General features: G+C 41.2%; 1 protein-coding gene across 3 annotated transcripts in view; it reads left to right on the forward strand.

The window, feature by feature from the left end:
- The window catches only part of LOC142369269 (uncharacterized), a 99,766-nt gene that overhangs the window by 66,819 nt on the left and 9,679 nt on the right, over positions 1 to 23,268 (forward strand). The window contains exons 36-47 of one of the 3 annotated variants that reach the window (XM_075451598.1): positions 107 to 232; positions 355 to 477; positions 748 to 780; positions 1,043 to 1,064; positions 3,138 to 5,255; positions 5,694 to 7,727; positions 8,307 to 8,384; positions 8,539 to 8,670; positions 8,784 to 8,936; positions 9,069 to 9,303; positions 9,456 to 16,718; positions 16,911 to 22,947. In XM_075451598.1, coding sequence (XP_075307713.1) covers positions 107 to 232; positions 355 to 477; positions 748 to 780; positions 1,043 to 1,064; positions 3,138 to 5,255; positions 5,694 to 7,727; positions 8,307 to 8,384; positions 8,539 to 8,670; positions 8,784 to 8,936; positions 9,069 to 9,303; positions 9,456 to 16,718; positions 16,911 to 22,947 — 18,354 coding nt within the window. Of the gene's footprint in view, positions 1 to 106; positions 233 to 354; positions 478 to 747; positions 781 to 1,042; positions 1,065 to 3,137; positions 7,728 to 8,306; positions 8,385 to 8,538; positions 8,671 to 8,783; positions 8,937 to 9,068; positions 9,304 to 9,455; positions 16,719 to 16,910; positions 22,948 to 23,268 lie in introns of all 3 variants that reach the window. The other 2 variants (XM_075451597.1, XM_075451599.1) reach the window with 2 other exon arrangements.

The raw sequence follows: 23,268 nt of genomic DNA on the forward strand, positions 1-23,268 counted from the left end.
AGTTCTATATCTCATATTTAATTTGGACAAGTAAAATCTGTATCAATGATATCAGTATACTTTATTTCTGATTTTATTTTGTCATTGTACCGCTTGCTTTTCTCAGGTTCTTGAAGGCAAGCCTATCTATGCAGACTGCTTTGGAAACCTAGTTCCCCTCACCAAAAGTGGCCAACATCATCTCTTCAGCTTCTATGCCTTTAAAGAGAACAGACTAGCACTCTTCATCAAAGTAAGCACCATTTCTTATTTATTTCACTAAAAAACAGATTGTTAGCATCAGGCCTTCATATTGTTGTGCTCTTACCAACATATAAGGAACAGCTTGCTAAGTTTGAGTTGCTGGTTTTTTAGATTCGAGACAACACTCAGGAGCCATGTGGTCGACTGTCGTTTATGAAAGAACCCAGGAACTACAGGGCACTTACCCAAAATGCTATATGCAACCTCAACATCACACTCCCATCATACTGCAAGGTGAGCATACTACATAAAAGAAACAGTACTTCCTGCTGTAAATGTAGTCGTTTGTTATATCAAAGGGTCAAGTCATCTATTTTTTCATCCAGTACTTTTGTCAGCTGCAACTCCACAACCACTTATACTTTCCCTAAATTTACATGGAGCAGTTGTTTTTGTTACTACCTTAACCATGCATTGCTCCCTGTCTTTTTTTTCTCCCTTTAATGTCACTGTTGTTTGTATCTGTACTCCTTTCTGCTTCTTGCTGCTTTTTGCCCCTAAAAGGAATCAGATTCTGACCAAGAGCAAGAGGAAGAGGTAAAAGCAGCCACTGCTTCCCACTCCGTTTTCTTCCCATTAGCTCTGCTGATCCATCGTTTCAACTGTCTGACCATAGGGACTAAATTAATTGATATTCTAAAATAACCTTTATATGAGATACAGTTTGTTTATCAGAGTAGATGAGATTGAGATGTGATGTGCGTCCTTTGTGGAGTTTTCCTGAAGTAGCAGTTTCAATGTTGGTAGTGGTAGTGGCAGTTAAAACAAACTAATGTGTATTTTATGTTTTCTTTTTCAGGCCAGCAGAACGTTCGAGAAATGTAAGTTATTTATTCCTATTTATTTATCTCTTTAACTTATTAAAATGAAACTAAAATAGTACTAAATTAGCTGCTGTGCTCGCTAGTGATATTGCTTGTTTCATTGATTGTAATAGTATATAAAATGCATTCGTACTGTGGGAATGATATTTTAAATGTAGCTTAACAGAGAGCAAAAGAATAAGTAAACTGATACAGTAACACACCCAGCTCGCCCCGATGGCTTAAATGCAAATCATGTACCCAAGCCTTTTAAGCTTTGCATATCTGTCTCGTCACTCAAACAGAAAGCCTTTACCCAGCCATCCTCATGTCAGTGTTATGTTTCTCCAGAGGCTTTACTTCTTTTCTCATTTACTCTTACTTTTCTTTCTGAATTCACACCTGCATCATTGTTTGCAATATAACTCTTTAACCATCTAAGATCGAACATGTGAGGAAAGAGTGAAACACTGCCATCTACGTATGTACATAAAATGAGATATTATTTACTACACATCCTTATCGCCTCTCCCGATGTCTCATCCCATCAGCTGTTGTGGGATGTGGGACTCCCAGTCTCTTGCAGATTGTTAAATGACTACTGTATGATATAGCAGCAGGATGGAAATAAATGAAGCATTTGAATGAGATAAATGGAGGGAGCTGATGTGATAAGTAATGATAAAAGCACATCTGGACTTAACTTGCTGATGTGTCTTTCCTTCTCTGCTGTACCATGTTCTACTGCTGATATACTGGCAAAACATTAGCTCACCCACAATTTCCCGAGAGATGATGCTGCAGAAATTAGAGGGCGTTTTTAATGTTACTGAAGCTGTAGTTTCAAGTGTAACGGTGCAGCAGAACAGTTGCCGACCTTCTGACCAGCTTTGAATCCTTCCTCTCCCATTCTCCATGCCTTATTCATGTAGGAATGTGAAATATCACATTCCTACATGAATATTAGTTTTTATCAAGTGTAAAAGCTCATATGTGAAAGATATTGGACAAAGATACAGATTATATGTTATTGAGTAAAAGTGCATGTATGTTTTCAGAAGAAATTTCATATACATCATATTAATACATATGGAAGAGCTGTGTAAACTCCACAAATTACTCAATGTGACAAGTAGCTTGAGCAGCTTCTCATCATGAGTGCCTCTTATGTTTAAACTTGGGACTTAATTGGTACAATGAACTGTCTGATCACTCCGATCACTCCAATCACTCCATTCACTCTTTTCCATGACCTTTCCATCAGCACTTCCCTTTGCTTTGCATGGAAATAACTTGACTTACATAAATGTGTATGTGTGTGGTTGTATGTGAGTATTCATGGCGTTAGTTTGTCCTTTTGCTCATTATCTTGATTTTGGAATGTCAACTCACAACAAACGCTTTCTTATGGTTTTGTGTATTGTTTTTGTTTTATTCAAATTTTTATTTCAGGTATATTTAGATTGCTAAGATAAACAAGTGGCAGAATGGAGGACAAAGGAAATTTCTATTCCTGAGATCCTCATTCCTTCTTTTTTTTCTTTGAAAGTGGTCTGCTTTGTATAAGAATGAAATACATGTGTTTTGTAGCTAATCACTGGCTTTCTTTATTAGTTGCAACTAGAATTCTCATTTTATTTCAAATCATTTTTGCCTGTCATCACATTTACATTAGTCATTTGAGCAATCTTGAGATGTTTCTTTATCTCCTTTGTTGTTCCTTTCTCTGATGTACTTCATGGCTTCAATTGTCATCTTATAGTTGGGATAGTTTTTTTGTTGTATGTTTTCATTTTGATGTATAGTTTTGTCTTGTTTGTATGAGTGTGAGTGTATAAGCAAGTTATTTCCTGCTCATATCTTCTCCCATTGATATTATTTAGACTTTGCTTTATCACAATTACCCAGAGACAAGAAAGAAAAACCCTAATTCCTCTGATACCCTAATGTAGAACCCATTGTGCATTTGTTGTCCTATGATCCCTGCAGTGGATTCCAATCTTATCCTGACAAACTTCTCCAATGTCTGTCTCCTTTCATTTGAATTTTTGATTTTCTTTATTCCTTACGTGTACTTCTTCCATACGGAAGATGAAGAGACGGAGACATCAGTCCTGAAATCTGAGCTGATTCGAGAACCAGATCTCCTATCCGACGTGTCAGAGATGAAACAAGATTTGATCAAAATGACCGCCATCCTGACTGCAGATTCAACAGAGAAATCCTCTTCCTTAGGAGGGTGTGGTCTAGAGAAAGGGTCTGAGGACGTTTCTGGAGAACCATTAGAAATAATGGAGAAGGACTTAGAGAAAGTCAAAGAGGACCTAGAAAAAGTTAGTGAGATATTGAGGAGTGGAACATATCAGGGTGAGGTGGCAGAGGAAGCAGCAAAAGCAGCTAGAATGGCTGAGGAGTGGGTTCTCTTGTCAGACAGTGAGATAGAAGAGGCCAAAAAAATGTCAGTCTTAGAAGTTCAAGAGCCTGTGTTACGTGAAAGTAGAGCTAACAGAGGGGCTCCCAGACCTAAAGCCATAAAGGACAGTGGTGACCTTAAAGAATACCTACTGGATGCACCAGTGACCTCTAAATTAAAGGATAAAAAAGAGACAGGTGTGCAAGAAAAATTCACTGATGTTGTACTTCGCAAAAGCACAAAACCATCCATTCCAACCAAAGTCCACGACAGAACAACCGCCAGTGATGTTAAAAAGCCAGTGAGAAAGAAGGGAAAAGACCAGGGGCAGACAGAGGATTCAGGAACAGGGGCTCTCCTGAGTGTGCCTGCAGCCCCTGCTCCAGCATCACCTGTATCCCCAGTGATTGAAGAAACTCCCATTGGTTCAATAAAAGACAAAGTTAAAGCCTTACAACAAAAAGTAGAGGCAGAGCAAAAGAGCAAAAAGGTCAGTGGAAGCAAGCCTTCACATTTGCCTGTTATGACCAAACCATCTTCAAAAGCCAAAGAAAGTCCTAAAGCAAAACAGCCCCCCCCAAAATCCACTAAAGCTGAATCTGAAAAACTTGAGGAGACCATGTCAGTTAAAGAGCTGATGCAAGCATTTCAAACAGGGCAGGATCCCTCAAAGAGAAAGTCTGGGTTATTTGAGCTCAAAACAGCTGCTACATCAAAATCAGAAAAGCCTACAAAATCTGAAACTATCCAGTCAAAGTCTATGACCAAAGCAATAACCTCACATGTCTCACAAGAGCAAGAAGTATCATTGGATTCCAAACCTTGCAAGAAAGGGCCCACTTTGCAAGACAAAGAGAAAGAAATCAAATCAGCAGCTGTTGCCCCCTCAGAGCTAACTGAAACTGTAGACTTTGGAAATGGTGGCCTTGATGATAGCTCTGACAGCTTTAAACATGAGGGTGTGGCAGAGTCACTGAATGACAGTTCTGGAGATGGAACCCCTCACCTAAGTTCTGAGGACAGTTACAAACATGAAGGCCTGGCCACTCCAGGCACAAGCCCTGAGAGTCTGTCGGGACAGCAGATATCTACAGCTTCAGCAGCCGCAAAAGTTAACAAAGTCAGTAAAGACACAGAGAAATCTGGGGACTCTGGGTTAGGGACCACTAGTGACCCACTGTCTACAGAACTGACCCTTCCTCTCTCATCCAGCAAGCCTAAAGATGACCACACAACAAGTGAGTCCATATCTGTTAGGAGGAGTGAGTTTAAGCCATCTAAACCTTCAAAGCTTGCAAAGAGAGTTTCAGAGACTGTAGAAACATTTCCTAATGATGACGACAGTCCTGATTGTCTCGTAGAATTGTCTTTAGTTGGTTCTCCAGCCTCTAGATCCCCCTCTCAGCGTCGTGAAAGCTTAGACCTGCCATTAAAACAAGACTCGGATGTTCTCAGTCCAGTAGCTGATGACTCTTTGACAATAAGCCACAGAGACTCTTTAGAGGGTAGTCCTCTTTTCGAAGAGAATTCCTCCCATAAGTCCCCAGACTCTATTGAACCCAGCCCAACCAAGGAATCACCCCCTCATGACTCTCTAGAGAGCAGTCCTGTAGAACAAAAAAGCCATCCATCCTTCCCATCAATACCAGATCTACCTAGTAAATCCTCTAGCCACCCAGAACCCTCTAAAGCTGCTGAATTCCCTGAAGATGCTTTGCGTAGTAGGCTGCTTCGAGACCATGAGGCTAGTGCTGATGATGACAGTTGTGAGCAGACATCTCAGATCACAAGCTCTGGTAAGAGTCCACTCTCCCCTGATACTCCTAGTTCTGAAGAGGTAAGTTATGAGGTAAATCCCAACCCCCCTGACCATGCATTCCTCTCTGTTCCATCCAAACCGGCTGTCATCCCTGAAGACCCAAAAGAAGAGGATACAACAGACAGCTATGAAGCTAAGAGAAAGATCACTCCAGAGGAGGAGATGTTTAAGATGGCAGCCAAAATAAAAACATTTGGTGAAATGGAACAAGATGCGAAGAGCAAAAACAAGTCTAGTAAAGATTATTTTCCATCAGCAGATGCCAAAATAAGGGATGACAGCTGTGAAACATTAGATCCCACCATTGAGAAGCTTTCACAAAGTGAATGTGGGCTCACTAGTCCCACAGAGGATTCAAAATTAGCTACATTTATTGATCCCGACATTAAAGTACAACCTTCCTCTCCTTTTTCAGCAGGTTTTCATGATGGACCCCACAGCAAAGAGGTCAACAACACATCAGCCACTGTCACTTCAGAAGGACCTCACTCTGTCTCAGACCACCATCATTCAAAATACAACCTGAAAAGTTCACAGGAAGAAAGAGTTCCATCATCTGCAAAAGCTGATAAAGACATTAGTGCCAAAACAGAATCAACATCAAACACTGAAAACAGGACTGATGAGCAAAAGGAGGAGAGCTTAAAGAAATCAAGGGAAAATAAAGGAGATTGCAAGTTAGGTGTCAGTGGGGTACAGACTAATGTGCAAAAAACAGGTAACAATGTAACAGATGAAGTTAAAGGAGATAAAGGGGAGCATGCAGGAGCGTCAGAGGCTGGGCTCTGTCCAGCTGTTGCCACAGGCCAAACAAAACCAGAAGTCTGTATCTGCAGTGACACAGAGGAAGATGATCAAGCATTGGAACTTCCGAGAACTGAGTCAAAAGGTGTCACTGCAAAGGTAGACACCGACTCATGGTCTGCCATGCGAGAGGATGATGCCACTTTTGCAGCTCGTGTAAAAGAGGAGGAACAGAAGATTCTGAATCTGGTTGTCGACCGTCAATCTCTTCAAGCAACTCCAGATACCACTCCTGGTAGAACACCCACAGAAGAGAGTACTCCTACGAGTGAGCCCAATCCTTTCCTCTTCCAAGAAGGGAAGCTCTTTGAAATGACCAGAAGTGGGGCTATTGACATGACAAAGAGAAGCTATGAGGAGGAGGGGGGTGGCTTTGCCTTTTTCCAGATAGGTGAACAGCCTTTAGAGGAGCCTGTCTTAGAAGAGGCAAGGGAGGACGATAGATCAGCAGCAGACCCTGAAGTTGGGCTCAATCTAACACTAGATGTTGAGACTGAGGAAGATGAGATATCAAAAGAAACAACTGATTCTCAGCTTCAGTCCCCACCAGAAGGGGATCATCCAGGTGCTAAAGCTGATGTCTCCAAATCTAAAATCCCTAAAATGGGCGTTTCAGCTTCAGCCAAATCTACAAAGAAAGATCAGACATCCCCTGAACTTCTAGAGACTAAAGCAGACAAAAATATAATTGAAGGGTCCTTAGATTTAGACACAAGTTCTCCTGAACAAATGATAACAAATGTAGAGACTGCAGAAACTACTGTCACTCGATCGGTTTACTCAGAGCAGGGACAGGAGTCTTCCGATTCTTCTCCAGAAGAGGCAAAATCAGTGATAGAAGCCCCCAAATCAACAGGCAAGTCCAAACAAAGTGCTCCCACTAGTGTTAAGAAGACTCCAGTCAAAACACAAGCTAAGTCTGCTCCTCAAGGTCGGGGCAAATCTATGATTCCTTCTCCATCTCATGCAACCTCTTCTTCAGCCACTCTTAAGAAAGAGACCTCCGTCACTCCAGAATCCAAGTCTAGAATTCCGATTAAGGCAAACACCATAAAGCTTGATTCTAATGTCAAACGAGCAGAATCTACTCAAGAGAAAAAGCTCAAGGTCCCTGTAAAAAAGGATAAACGGAGAAAATCTGAGACAGACGCTGGTCCCTCTGTGGATGTCAAAACCAAGACACCGTCTTCCAAAGCCAGGAGCTTCTGTGAGGGGGAGTCTACCAGGTCTTCTGCTAAAAAAGAACTGGGGCGTCCCTTGAGTGCTGAGTCAGCGAAATCTAAAGGCTTCCAGTCCAGATTACCTATCCGGGGCAAAAGTGGTCAGTCATTTCATTTAACAACACCCACCAAAGAGAAAAGTGACCCACATAAACAGCCCATTGAGTTCTTTGAAGAGATAAGTGATGAGGCAGCAAAACTTGTGGCAAGATTGGCACAAGCAGAGACAGAGAAAGAGCAAGAGGCTGTTGCCGCTCTCTCAGATGATGAAAGCAGTCTTATTGATCCGTCAATCATAGAAAGAGAAACTTTCCCAGAGCTGCAGTTTCCTCCCTCAGGAGCCATCTTTCCTATTAGACCACTGTGGGACGACCCTGTTGAGACACAGATGCAGCGAATCCCAGATGAAAAAGTCCAAAGTCAAGGTATCCCCCCAGTTTAAGGGGCTATTCTCTATATATTGTGCCTCATTAGTATATTAGCTGTAAAGGTGCTGCCTCTCTGTCTCTCGTAGTGATGTCCCGTTGTAGCTGAAGAATCCGTGTTGCTGTGTTGCTTGAGCTGTGTTTGTGTTTGTAAAGATGTCTCTCTTTCCTTCTATGTGTGATGAGAATCTCAAGATTGACAAAAAGGCTTTGTAGAACTACTGAAAGCAAAATATTTATTAAACCCTGGAAACATTAAAGTTGAAATAATAACATTTACGATCACTGAGAATGAGAATTTTAGCAATTTTCTAAGGACTGAAATGTTAATTTCTCAACATTAGGGTCATTACATCATGAATCTCAACTAATCGGTGTGGATTTTTAATGTAAAGTTTAACTACACAATTCCTTAAGTAATTGTGTAGTATTATATACTATATAATGTTCTGCTAAACTGTCAATAGGACAAAAACAAGAAAGCCAGTGAATATTAGAATTAATACCGTTTGTAAATGTGACTTACTTTGGTATACCTTGCGGCTTTGACCGCTCATGGCTGTCTGGTGGTATTTGCAGTAGATCCACAGGATGAAGCAGAGAGAAAAGAGCAACGGTTGGCCATTATAGCCGACCACCTGGGCTTCAGCTGGACTGGTGAGTTACACTTAACAGCTCCTATCAAGCTACTGTACCAAGCTGAAACTGTACAGTCTTACTTCATTTTTTAAGGCCTCTCAAGAAAGACCAGAAATCTATCATTTATCCTCAGATTGTCTTCACTGTTATTATATTTCTTTTTTGCCTCCAGAGTTAGCACGAGAATTAAACTTCAGTGAGGAGAAGATCAACTTGATAAGGATTGAAAACCCCAACTCACTGCAAGACCAAAGCCATGCACTTTTGAACCTCTGGGCAGAAAGGGAGGGACAGCATGCAACAGGTTAGTGATAATAATCTCAATGATACACGTTTCTGAGAGTAGTTGCTTTTTTAACAAATACAAATTTGAAGCTATTCTATTTTAAATGTATCCCTTTTTGCTTCCTGTTTCAGCAGAAATGACACTTATCAAGAGACTGACAAAGATCAACCGAATGGACATTGTTCACCTTATTGAAGCCAAGACAAACAAATCCACTCAAGAGGAAACATCATCCCATACCTATGCAGAAATTGAGCAAACCATAGTTTTGGACCATAGCGAAGGCAAAGTCCAGTATTATTTTTAAGCATGCTGATGATTTGGTTGTTGTCATGTCTGTGTAGAAGGTTGTAAATAATTCAGACAAATGGACCAACATTTCCTAAGCTTTGTGCCCACCCTATATGCCTGGACAGGTTTTTCTGCCCTTCATGAAGACATCGACAGTCCTAGGCCAGGCAGGCGTAAGGAGGCTTCAGGTAGGAGTCCAGGTTCAGGACAAGAGGTACCCATGGTGTCAGCAGAGGACCTGTCCTCCAGTTTGTCATCACTTCACGAAACATCAGGAAGGTCTGACACTGGCTTCACAGCAACAAGCCTTCTCAGAAACACCCAGAAAGAGAAACTACAAAAAGAGATGGAAACAACATAGTAAGTAATTTGCCTCAAGATGCAATTTACCTTTAGATTTTGGTTTGACCTAATCGTGTATAATGTAATTAATACTACCAACTCTGCAGCACCACATCTTTGGATAGATCTGTCATAATGTGGCTGAATATTTGAATGTTCTTCCCTTGCAGCTCATCACAAAGAATATATGAGGAAGTGACAGACTCGGTACAAACAGGCAGTTATAAACAAGTAAGTCCTTTTTTCACATTGTACCGCACCTCTCCCCACCATCTCCAATCCCATGTGATAGACCCTGTGTACAAAGGGGGACCGAAGTTGTGCGCACAGATTAGTGCACCTCCCAGCCCTTCTTTTGAACCATGTGATGATATAGGGGCTGTTGAATATGAAGAGGCAAAGGAGGGAGAGGACTGGAGCTTGGAGTGTCTACGAACTACCCATTTTGGAGAAATCCCTCATCATTTATCCCCATCACCATGGCGGGAGACATCCAACAGCTCTCGAACAATATGTGAAAGTCGACCGTTGTCTATGACAGATTTTGGAGACAGCCTGATTGAGAGTGAGCAAGCTGAACAAGACTTCAAGAAACTGTCTACGGAGCTTACAGAAACAGATGAGGTCTCTGAAAAAATATCTGTCACACAGCAACCCACAAGTGAAGAAATTCTTCCGCTTACTTCAGTGTCCCCAGAAAATGTGAAGACAGAATGTACACATGCCAAACAAACAACCAAAAGACACATGGACGAAGTGTCGTGTCGACTTTATAAAGTCCTGTATGGATATGATGTTAAGCTGGTGGATTCAGACAGTGAGGATTTGCCTGCGTTGCCTTTGACTTCCGTCTCCAGGGCAACCATTCAAGCCGTCAGGAAAGATGAGGTTCAGGGAGCTGCCAGACATGCAAAGCCTGATGATATGTCATCGAACTATATGGTTGAGACTGATACTTACCAGGCCTCAGGTTTAGATGATGTCAAATCTGTTATTGGCACAAATCAACCCCAGAATACAAGCTCTCAGGCATTTGCTGATCCTTCTAATGCCAGCTTTAAAACTGCAGATTTAATGTGTCAAAAACTGGAAACCATTACTTCAGCTGTCTCCCCTAAGGTGTCAAAGGATTCAAGTTTTGAGAAGTTAGATGTTAATTTGGTAGATGATATGCCAGCCATACCTGGTGCTGAGTACAATTTTGAGAAACTGCAGTCACTCAAACAAAAAGCAGAGACTGAATTTGAAACACCTGGATATGAATCAATACCTGAAATTATTTCTGACCTTCAAAGCTCAGCTCATGACAGGTCTGTTTCACCTGAATGTGCTCCATATACAACAATATTACTGACAGAGAGCAGGCCATCCTCGTCTGAATCTGTGTTATCACTGACTGAGCTGAATTTCCTTGCACCTGATTCTCCAGTACCTCAGTTTAGGCCCTTGTCCCCACTCCCACCACCTGTTATTCCGTGGGAACCCAGGGATGTTGGGACCTTGGCCCACAGGCAACTACTAGTGAGTGCAGAAACAGAGGAAAGGCCTTTAACACCAATGGTTTCGAATAGAAGACCATTTGGAAGACCAGTATCACCAGGCAGTGATGATAGTGATAACAGATCCATCTCACCTCAGTCATTAAGTTTTGACATCGAGGACAGAGCCTCATCACCTGAGTCTGTCATTTTAGAAACAATGCATTGCCTTTTTACAACAGATCAGTATCTGACTCCTGATTTCCACGAAATGAGGTCATCATCTCATGAATCCATGATGTCCATCACTGCTTGTTATCAGCTTCCACCAGACTCCCCAGTCCCAGAATTCAGACAATTTCCCTCTGAGTCTTTTACTGCATGTGAATACAGATCATCATCACCTGAGTCAGTGTCACCGCATATGAACTTTGAAATGAAACTTTCATCATTGCTTTCTGAAAACAGGCCCACATCTCCAGAAACTGCAGCATCTGCGAATGAATATAAACCACTGTCACATGATTCATCTGTAACTGAGTTCAGTTTCAACTGGCCTGACTCAGCTTTTCTAACAGTAGGAGAGAGAACCAGCTCTGCTGAGTCATTATGCTCAAATGTAGAATATGGTTGTCTATCTCCAGCATCATTTCATCATGAAGACAGAGCTTCATCACCTTCTTCTATTACTTGTGGAGATGAATCTGAATCCATTTTAGCAGCAGTTGCTGGACATACAGCATTTTCTTTTGAATTACTTGAATCTGCACATACTGCGTTTGATTCCAAACCTACTGGTCACAAACCCAAATCACCAGAATTTGTTAGAGAGAGCAAACCATCAACACCAGTGGAGTTAAGAACTGATAATGATAATGACTGGGTTATTATTTCTCTGTCTGATGTTGAGGAAAGACCATTTTCACCAGACTCAGGTCCCGATTACAGACCAATGTCACCACAGTCAGCAGTTTTAGACATTGGAAGATATTCTATCAAATCAGACCCAATAAATAAGTGCCTGTCTCCTGATTCTCCCATACCTCAATATATGCAATCTGGACATAATGCTGTTACTCTAAATTATCATTCATCATCAACAGAATCTGAGTTGTCAGATACCAAGTATGATGCCATGCCATTGCTATCATATTTTGAGAACAGGCCATTATCTCCTGACTCTGGTGGCTCTATGAGTGGAGATGGGTTACTCCTAAATCCTGGAACAAAGCAACTTGAACAGACACAAGCTACAATTATAGCAGAGGAAGCATGCCCTGAAAAGCTTGAAAAAACACAGGTACCAGTTGATGTAGAGAAATATAAAATGGATGAAAAGTCGTTCAAATCTGTCAAAGAAAATCCTTGGAAAAATTATGAATCCAAGGCACCCCAGACAAGGTCGGCAGTACCTGATAGCAGTCAGCCTGACAAAAACATTGTTACGCCACAAGCAGTAGTGGCGGTCTTGTCAGCCGGTGAAATTACTAAAGAATTATCTCATGATTTGTCAAATGCAGGAAAAACAAATCAGGAAGTATGCAGTCCTCTAAGTGAAAAGACTGCATGTAACAGCAAGAAAGATCCTAAGAAAATGAAAAAATATCAAAAACACTTGAAATCTGAAACATTTGAGGAGACTCGAAAATCGGAGTACACTTTGTCACCTCCTCTGTCACCAGAACCTGCATCTGAGGATCTAAATTTATATTCGCCATTATCTATAGATGTACCTGAAGGTCAGCAAGTACCTAAGGAGTTTTCAGCTTTTCAACCTCAGCATCATATTCCTTCACATTCACAGCCAGTCTACAATATGACATATGATGCAGAACTTTGGAAGCTCATGTCTCAAATCCGTGATCCACAGTATGTTGGAGAAACCTTCTTTAGCAAAGTAGGAAACCTTCAGTTTCACAAAACAAGGACTGAATCTTATCAGGTCGAATCCGAAGAAACTATAGAAGATGAAACTTTGCGATTAGAAATGTACCAAAGATCCCTTTCACTTGATTCTGAAGCAGAATGTAGACCCATGTCACCAGAATCGATAATGCTTCTGGAAACACTTAGACCAGATTCCTCCAAGTCAGGGAGATCTGCAGAGAGCCAGCGAGCTTTAACACCAGATTCCCCAAGTCCTCCTTATACCCCGTCTTTCTCAGAACCTTATCAACTTTATCTCAGATCATTCTCACCAGTGTCAGTATTGTCAGATCTGGCACAAGAGACTGATGTAAACATGTCATTGTTTTCTGAGGACAGACCATCATCTCCTGATTCAATATCATCTAGTAACATGTATAAGGCACTATCGCTTGACTCACCTATTCCCAGTTTTGGGCAGTCTTTACCAGTGTCTGTTATAAGTGTGACATTGGATTGGTCTTCATCATTTGAATCGGTTTCCTCGGATATAGAATATGGGTCTCTCTCTTTGGTATCATTATTTGATGAGAGCAGACCTCCATCTGTAAGTTCTGTTGATGAAAACAGGCCACTTCCACCTGATTCACCCATCCCAGAGTTTGGACACATTTTAGTAGAAACTCATTTGGTCACACGGGAAAGGTCTTCATCCCCTGTTTCACTTTGCTCAGATATAGAGCATGGATCTTCAACTCTGTCAATGTGTTCTGAAGTGAGACCATCATCACCTGATTCAGTGCTTTCTGGAGATGACAACAGAGGTGATGTTGAATATACTCAATCAAATGAAGACATGATTATTTCTGAACATAGACTTGACTCACCAGAATCACAAGTTTCTGAGACCCCAGACAGACTGTCGGCTGGTAGTAATAGTCAGTCTCTAAAGGCAATTACGGTGCCAGTCTATAAGCTTGTTCATGATGCTGAACTTTGGAAACTTATTTCTCCAATACATGATCCTCACTATGTTGGAGAGACTTTTTTCAGTAAAACTGGGTTTTTTGAGAATGCTGGAACGAGAATTGAGTATATTCTGGGGGATTCAGATATTAAAAAGAGAGAGTCAGAGGGCAATGTGAATCTGGATTCACGGGACCCAGAGGAGGAAGAGAGACAAGAATCTCTTGATTTTGAGTCAGAGTTACATCCTTTGTCACCAAGGGAAATTAAGGCAGTAAGTGTCCACAGGTATGACTCTCCTGAGTCTCTGAAAGACTTGTGTCAAGATTTCCAAGTTCCCCAGTTTTCTGGTGACTTTGTCAATATTTCACGGTCTCTATCAAATTCTCCAGATTCAGCTGTGTCAGATGAGGAATCAGGACTTTGCATGTTCAGGATTTTCAGTGAAAGCAGACCTTCATCACTCAGTTCAGCAATATCTATAGATGAAAATAGTGCATTATCACCAGATTCACCTCTACCAGATTTCAGACCCGTCGTGTGTGAATCAGTTACTGCTGGCTGTGGGTACAGATCCTCCTCACCAGAGTCTGTATTTTCAGATACTGAATGTGGGTTTTCAATATCTCTGGCTTTCGAAGATCAGAGACCAAACTCACCTGAATCCATTATGTCAAGTCTTGAACACTGTCAAACAGAAGCTTGTCAAACATTTAGAACAAACCAGATGATATCCCAGCTTTGCGACCCTCATTATGTAGGAGATATATTTGTAAGGAGAGAGTTTGACAATGTGGAGACTCTCTTACCCATTGCATCGGGAGCTGAATGCCAGGCCTTGTCACTGAACTCACCTGTATCTCAATTCACTGAAAGAGCAATTGAACGCTTCCCCTCATTTGTTGAGTTTAGGTCAGCATCTCACGAATTTGTTCCATCAGAAATTGAGTATGCCCCTTTAATCAAATTTCCATGTAAACCTGAATCAGTGTTTTCAGATGAAGATTTAGAGACAGATTTGTGTATGCCTTGGCTTTTTGAGGACAGAACAGTATCTCCTGGTTCATCTCCATTCAAAAGTGAAATGAGATTTCTTTCACCAGATTCACCCATTCCTGAATTTACAGTATGTGTATCCACCATATCTCACATGGACTTAAGGTCCACTTCACCCGAATCAGTGTTTTCAGATGAAGATTTAGAGACAGATTTGTGTATGCCTTGGCTTTTTGAGGACAGAGGAGTATCTCCTGCTTCAACTACATTCAGAGATGAACTCAGACCACTTTCACCTGACTCTCCCATTCCTGTATTTACACAGGCACTGCAAGGGTCTACCATGTTACACTTTTCCTTCAGGTCCACTTCACCCGAATCAGTGTTTTCAGATGAAGATTTAGAGACAGATTTGTGTATGCCTTGGCTTTTTGAGGACAGAGTAGTATCTCCTGGTTCAACTACATTCAGAGATGAACTCAGACCACTTTCACCTGACTCTCCCATTCCTGTATTTACACAGGCACTGCAAGGGTCTACCATGTTACACTTTTCCTTCAGGTCCACTTCACCTGAATCAGTGTTTTCAGATGAAGATTTAGAGACAGATTTGTGTATGCCTTGGCCTTTTGAGGACAGAGTAGTATCTCCTGGTTCATCTCCATTCAAAAGTGAAATGAGATCTCTTTCACCAGATTCACCTATTCCTGAATTTACAGTATGTGTATCCACCATATCTCACATGGACTTAAGGTCCACTTCACCTGAATCAGTGTTTTCAGATGAAGATTTAGAGACAGATTTGTGTATGCCTTGGCTTTTTGAAGACAGAGGAGTATCTCCTGGTTCAACTACATTCAGAGATGAACTCAGACCACTTTCACCTGACTCTCCCATTCCTGAATTTACACAGGCACTGCAAGGGTCTACCATATTACACTTTTCCTTCAGGTCCACTTCACCTGAATCAGTGTTTTCAGATGAAGATTTAGAGACAGATTTGTGTATGCCTTGGCTTTTTGAGGACAGAGGAGTATCTCCTGGTTCAACTACATTCAGAGATGAACTCAGACCACTTTCACCTGACTCTCCCATTCCTGTATTTACACAGGCACTGCAAGGGTCTACCATGTTACACTTTTCCTTCAGGTCCACTTCACCTGAATCAGTGTTTTCAGATGAAGATTTAGAGACAGATTTATGTATGCCTTGGCTTTTTGAGGACAGAGTAGTATCTCCTGGTTCAACTACATTCAGAGATGAACTCAGACCACTTTCACCTGACTCTCCCATTCCTGTATTTACACAGGCACTGCAAGGGTCTACCATGTTACACTTTTCCTTCAGGTCCACTTCACCTGAATCAGTGTTTTCAGATGAAGATTTAGAGACAGATTTGTGTATGCCTTGGCTTTTTGAGGACAGAGTAGTATCTCCTGGTTCATCTCCATTCAAAAGTGAAATGAGATCTCTTTCACCAGATTCACCCATTCCTGAATTTACAGTATGTGTATCCACCATATCTCACATGGACTTAAGGTCCACTTCACCTGAATCAGTGTTTTCAGATGAAGATTTAGAGACAGATTTGTGTATGCCTTGGCTTTTTGAAGACAGAGGAGTATCTCCTGGTTCAACTACATTCAGAGATGAACTCAGACCACTTTCACCTGACTCTCCCATTCCTGTATTTACACAGGCACTGCAAGGGTCTACCATGTTACACTTTTCCTTCAGGTCCACTTCACCTGAATCAGTGTTTTCAGATGAAGATTTAGAGACAGATTTGTGTATGCCTTGGCTTTTTGAGGACAGAGTAGTATCTCCTGGTTCATCTCCATTCAAAAGTGAAATGAGATCTCTTTCACCAGATTCACCCATTCCTGAATTTACAGTATGTGTATCCACCATATCTCACATGGACTTAAGGTCCACTTCATCTGAATCAGTGTTTTCAGATGAAGATTTAGAGACAGATTTGTGTATGCCTTGGCTTTTTGAAGACAGAGGAGTATCTCCTGGTTCAACTACATTCAGAGATGAACTCAGACCACTTTCACCTGACTCTCCCATTCCTGTATTTACACAGGCACTGCAAGGGTCTACCATGTTACACTTTTCCTTCAGGTCCACTTCACCTGAATCAGTGTTTTCAGATGAAGATTCAGAGACAGATTTGTGTATGCCTTGGCTTTTTGAGGACAGAGTAGTATCTCCTGGTTCATCTCCATTCAAAAGTGAAATGAGATCTCTTTCACCAGATTCACCCATTCCTGAATTTACAGTATGTGTATCCACCATATCTCACATGGACTTAAGGTCCACTTCACCTGAATCAGTGTTTTCAGATGAAGATTTAGAGACAGATTTGTGTATGCCTTGGCTTTTTGAAGACAGAGGAGTATCTCCTGGTTCAACTACATTCAGAGATGAACTCAGACCACTTTCACCTGACTCTCCCATTCCTGAATTTACACAGGCACTGCAAGGGTCTACCATATTACACTTTTCCTTCAGGTCCACTTCACCTGAATCAGTGTTTTCAGATGAAGATTTAGAGACAGATTTGTGTATGCCTTGGCTTTTTGAGGACAGAGGAGTATCTCCTGGTTCAACTACATTCAGAGATGAACTCAGACCACTTTCACCTGACTTTCCCATTCCTGTATTTACACAGGCACTGCAAGGGTCTACCATGTTACACTTTTCCTTCAGGTCCACTTCACCTGAATCAGTGTTTTCAGATGAAGATTTAGAGACAGATTTGTGTATGCCTTGGCTTTTTGAGGACAGAGTAGTATCTCCTGGTTCATCTCCATTCAAAAGTGAAATGAGATCTCTTTCACCAGATTCACCCATTCCTGAATTTACAGTATGTGTATCCACCATATCTCACATGGACTTAAGGTCCACTTCACCTGAATCAGTGTTTTCAGATGAAGATTTAGAGACAGATTTGTGTATGCCTTGGCTTTTTGAGGACAGAGGAGTATCTCCTGGTTCAACTACATTCAGAGATGAACTCAGACCACTTTCACCTGACTCTCCCATTCCTGTATTTACACAGGCACTGCAAGGGTCTACCATGTTACACTTTTCCTTCAGGTCCACTTCACCTGAATCAGTGTTTTCAGATGAAGATTTAGAGACAGATTTGTGTATGCCTTGGCTTTTTGAAGACAGAGGAGTATCTCCTGGTTCAACTACATTCAGAGATGAACTCAGACCACTTTCACCTGACTCTCCCATTCCTGAATTTACACAGGCACTGCAAGGGTCTACCATGTTACACTTTTCCTTCAGGTCCACTTCACCTGAATCAGTGTTTTCAGATGAAGATTTAGAGACAGATTTGTGTATGCCTTGGCTTTTTGAGGACAGAGTAGTATCTCCTGGTTCATCTCCATTCAAAAGTGAAATGAGATCTCTTTCACCAGATTCACCCATTCCTGAATTTACAGTATGTGTATCCACCATATCTCACATGGACTTAAGGTCCACTTCACCTGAATCAGTGTTTTCAGATGAAGATTTAGAGACAGATTTGTGTATGCCTTGGCTTTTTGAGGACAGAACAGTATCTCCTGGTTCAACTACATTCAGAGATGAACTCAGACCACTTTCACCTGACTCTCCCATTCCTGTATTTACACAGGCACTGCAAGGGTCTACCATGTTACACTTTTCCTTCAGGTCCACTTCACCTGAATCAGTGTTTTCAGATGAAGATTTAGAGACAGATTTGTGTATGCCTTGGCTTTTTGAGGACAGAGGAGTATCTTCTGGTTCATCTCCATTCAAAAGTGAAATGAGATCTCTTTCACCAGATTCACCCATTCCTGAATTTACAGTATGTGTATCCACCATATCTCACATGGACTTAAGGTCCACTTCACCTGAATCAGTGTTTTCAGATGAAGATTTAGAGACAGATTTGTGTATGCCTTGGCTTTTTGAAGACAGAGGAGTATCTCCTGGTTCAACTACATTCAGAGATGAACTCAGACCACTTTCACCTGACTCTCCCATTCCTGTATTTACACAGGCACTGCAAGGGTCTACCATGTTACACTTTTCCTTCAGGTCCACTTCACCTGAATCAGTGTTTTCAGATGAAGATTTAGAGACAGATTTGTGTATGCCTTGGCTTTTTGAGGACAGAGTAGTATCTCCTGGTTCATCTCCATTCAAAAGTGAAATGAGATCTCTTTCACCAGATTCACCCATTCCTGAATTTACAGTATGTGTATCCACCATATCTCACATGGACTTAAGGTCCACTTCACCTGAATCAGTGTTTTCAGATGAAGATTTAGAGACAGATTTGTGTATGCCTTGGCTTTTTGAGGACAGAGGAGTATCTCCTGGTTCAACTACATTCAGAGATGAACTCAGACCACTTTCACCTGACTCTCCCATTCCTGTATTTACACAGGCACTCCAAGGGTCTACCATGTTACACTTTTCCTTCAGGTCCACTTCACCCGAATCAGTGTTTTCAGATGAAGATTTAGAGACAGATTTGTGTATGCCTTGGCTTTTTGAGGACAGAACAGTATCTCCTGGTTCAACTACATTCAGAGATGAACTCAGACCACTTTCACCTGACTCTCCCATTCCTGTATTTACACAGGCACTGCAAGGGTCTACCATGTTACACTTTTCCTTCAGGTCCACTTCACCTGAATCAGTGTTTTCAGATGAAGATTTAGAGACAGATTTGTGTATGCCTTGGCTTTTTGAGGACAGAGGAGTATCTTCTGGTTCATCTCCATTCAAAAGTGAAATGAGATCTCTTTCACCAGATTCACCCATTCCTGAATTTACAGTATGTGTATCCACCATATCTCACATGGACTTAAGGTCCACTTCACCTGAATCAGTGTTTTCAGATGAAGATTTAGAGACAGATTTGTGTATGCCTTGGCTTTTTGAGGACAGAGGAGTATCTCCTGGTTCAACTACATTCAGAGATGAACTCAGACCACTTTCACCTGACTCTCCCATTCCTGTATTTACACAGGCACTGCAAGGGTCTACCATGTTACACTTTTCCTTCAGGTCCACTTCACCCGAATCAGTGTTTTCAGATGAAGATTTAGAGACAGATTTGTGTATGCCTTGGCTTTTTGAGGACAGAACAGTATCTCCTGGTTCAACTACATTCAGAGATGAACTCAGACCACTTTCACCTGACTCTCCCATTCCTGTATTTACACAGGCACTGCAAGGGTCTACCATGTTACACTTTTCCTTCAGGTCCACTTCACCTGAATCAGTGTTTTCAGATGAAGATTTAGAGACAGATTTGTGTATGCCTTGGCTTTTTGAGGACAGAGGAGTATCTTCTGGTTCATCTCCATTCAAAAGTGAAATGAGATCTCTTTCACCAGATTCACCCATTCCTGAATTTACAGTATGTGTATCCACCATATCTCACATGGACTTAAGGTCCACTTCACCTGAATCAGTGTTTTCAGATGAAGATTTAGAGACAGATTTGTGTATGCCTTGGCTTTTTGAGGACAGAGGAGTATCTTCTGGTTCATCTCCATTCAAAAGTGAAATGAGATCTCTTTCACCAGATTCACCCATTCCTGTATTTACAGTATGTGAATCCACCATATCCCACATGGACTTAAGGTCTACTTCACCTCAATCATCATTTTCTGATTCGGAAATGGACTTACCATTTCCAACTTTCATGGAAAGCAGACCTTCTTCTCCAGAATCTTTGCCATCAAAAAGACTTTCACCAGATTCACCTCTGCCTGACTTTGTGCAACCAATGTTTGGATTACCTGAAACAATTGCTGAACCAAGGTCAACATCTCCCGAGTCAGCCTGTTCAGATATTGAGTACATTGTTCTGAGTCTAGGGTCACTCTTGCATGACAATCGACACCCATCACCAGGCTCAGAAGCATCTGGAGATGAATACCAGGCTTTGTCACCAGACTCACCAATACCTGAGTACAGAGCAGCAGTACCTGAACGTGTTATTGTAAATGTTGGATACAGATCACCTTCTCCTGAGTGCATTGAATCGGATGTTGAGTATGCTTTGAGTGAGTTTTTGATGTCCCTGAGATTTGGTATAGAGGATAGGCCAGATTCTCCTGAATCAGTAGAATCAGAAATGCAAGAGAGGCCACTCTCTGTTGAGTCCATACCAGAATACAAAAGTATGTCACCTGTAATGTTACTTGAAAACCTTAGACATGTATCTCCAGAGTCCACTCAGTCACTTGATGAAAACAAGAGGTTATCTCCAGACTCCCCGCTTCCTTGGTTTGCTCAAAATGTTTTTGAGACTACAGCAGCAAAAGGATACAATGAGAGATCATCCCCAGAGTCACTAATGTCAGATATGGAATTTGAGTTGGAATATTCTGCATCATTTGACAAAAGTGTCAATGACACGAGAATATTGTCAACTCAGTCAGAAAGATCAGACGATGAATGTAAACCTTTGACTCCTGAATCACCAATACCTGATTTTACAAAGCCATTTATGGAAAGATTCAGGTCTGTGACAAACATATCACAAACAGAATTTTCAGATTCTGATGATTTATCACAATCCCTAGTTCAGTTTTGTACAGAAGAGAGATCGGCATCACCAGAATTTGTTGAATCAGATATGGCAGAAATACAGGCATTCGAATTATCATTGAATGAAACCATTGACAGCACTGTTTTACAACAGCTTACAACAGCTTTGAAGCCTTTCTCATCTCAGGAATCAGCCAATATGGTAGCTGAGTACAATCTCATTTATGATGCTGAGCTGTGGAAACTGATTTCTCAAGTACGTGATCCTCAGTATGCAGGAGAAACCTTTAACAGTAAAACAGGATTCATGCAGTCCGTCTGCAGCACGACTGAATATGAAAGGAGAGAACCAGACAATGATCAGGTTTTCCAAGTAAAAGATCAAATTGAGCAAGATGCCACTGATACATTGCCAGATTCAGGGACGACTCATCAGTTTACTGCAAGAGACACCCCACCAACTGACTTACCTCTGTCAGAGTCACGTCCTCCAGTCATGAATCAAATTTTCCCATTAGGGGTGGCTCCATACAGGCAAGAAAAGTACACATTTGAAATACCTGGTCTTGAAGCGAAGACGGTGTCTGATGATTATTTAGTGACAGCGTCAATATCTGACACAATTAATGATGATCTATGTTATTCACCAGAATTGTTATCGCTCACTTCTCTTGTAGTAGAAGCAAGAGCAGCATCTCCAGAATCTGTTAAATCAGTCAATAGGTTTAGACCACTCTCACCAGATTCCCCTTTACCAGAATACAGTTTAGCATTGCCAGAATGTGTACAGTTTCTTAAATCTACATCATCTTCACCCAAATCCCTGTCATTGGATTTAGATTATAGGCCACCACATTGGAGGCCATCAGCTCCAGAATCTTCTCTGTCTGAGGATCAGAATAAGAGTGAAAGGTTGTTATCACCAGAATCACTGCCTGAATACAGACGTATGTCATTTGAATCAGCCATGTACATGTCTGACAAAAGAGCATCATCTCCAGAATCAATGCCAGAGTTAGATGAGAACAGGTCACTGTCACCAGACTCTCCCATCCCTCAGTTTACAGCAGCATTGGAAGAGTACACTACTATATATGAGTCATCATCTCCAGAATCACTTGATTCGGATGCAGAGTACGAGCTCATGGTCATATCATCGAAAACTGCAGACACTAACAGACCATCCTCACCTGAATCCATATCATCTGTCAATGAATTCCAACAGCTAATGCCCGACTCACCAGTGCCTGAGTTTATGAGAATTTTGTCTTCTTATTTTATGAATAGTACCCCCTTTGATAGATCATCCTCACCTGTGTCAGTTTCATCAGACTCTGAGTTTGTGGCTCTACCCATTGATTGTTGGATAGATGATTGCCCAAGACCTCTAAGCCCTGAAAGTGTTGAATTAGACTTTTATTATGGCAATACCGATAAGTTAGTGTCAAGCTCAAAACCTTTACGCCATGTGGCATCTCCTTTGTTATCCAATCAGTCAACATCATTATCTGAGACTAAGTCAACAACCGTGTCACCATCACCAATTCCAACTAGTGAGAGGAAGTTTTCCAAAGAGCAATTATACCCTAACTGGCAACAAATTAAAGAATCGGAAGTCTTTTCATACAAAGAAGGGGCACTGCATGGATCAGAAGCTGAAAGTTTTTCAAGTGTTTGTGAAGAAGAATTCAGAGAGGGCTTCTCTGTGAAGCCATCATCAATTAAAGATGTAAAAAGAAAGGAAGAGAAGATCCAACATATTAGTTCTGGAGGACTTAAGAACAACACAGCTGCTCGCCGGGTAAGATTTAGAGCATGAGAGTCCAGCAACTTGTTTTGAACTCAGCTATAAGCCACTGGAATAATTTACAAATAACTTAGTTTAAGGACATGTCTTGATGAACTACTAAATTAGAGGGCTTTAAGATTTGGAATGAATCTGGTTTGTGTTTGGAAAGTTAAAAAATAGTATTTGAATTTTACTAACCACTCTTTATTACATTTTTAATCATTTGTCTGATGATTAAATGCTTTAAAAGTGGCATGTTTTACTTAACACAATATATTGTTCTAAATTTAGTTTGGCTAAAGGAAAAAAAATACCTTTCACTGTACAGTGATA

This window comes from Odontesthes bonariensis, chromosome 19 (assembly GCF_027942865.1).
Source record: "Odontesthes bonariensis isolate fOdoBon6 chromosome 19, fOdoBon6.hap1, whole genome shotgun sequence".
NCBI lineage: Eukaryota > Metazoa > Chordata > Actinopteri > Atheriniformes > Atherinopsidae > Odontesthes > Odontesthes bonariensis.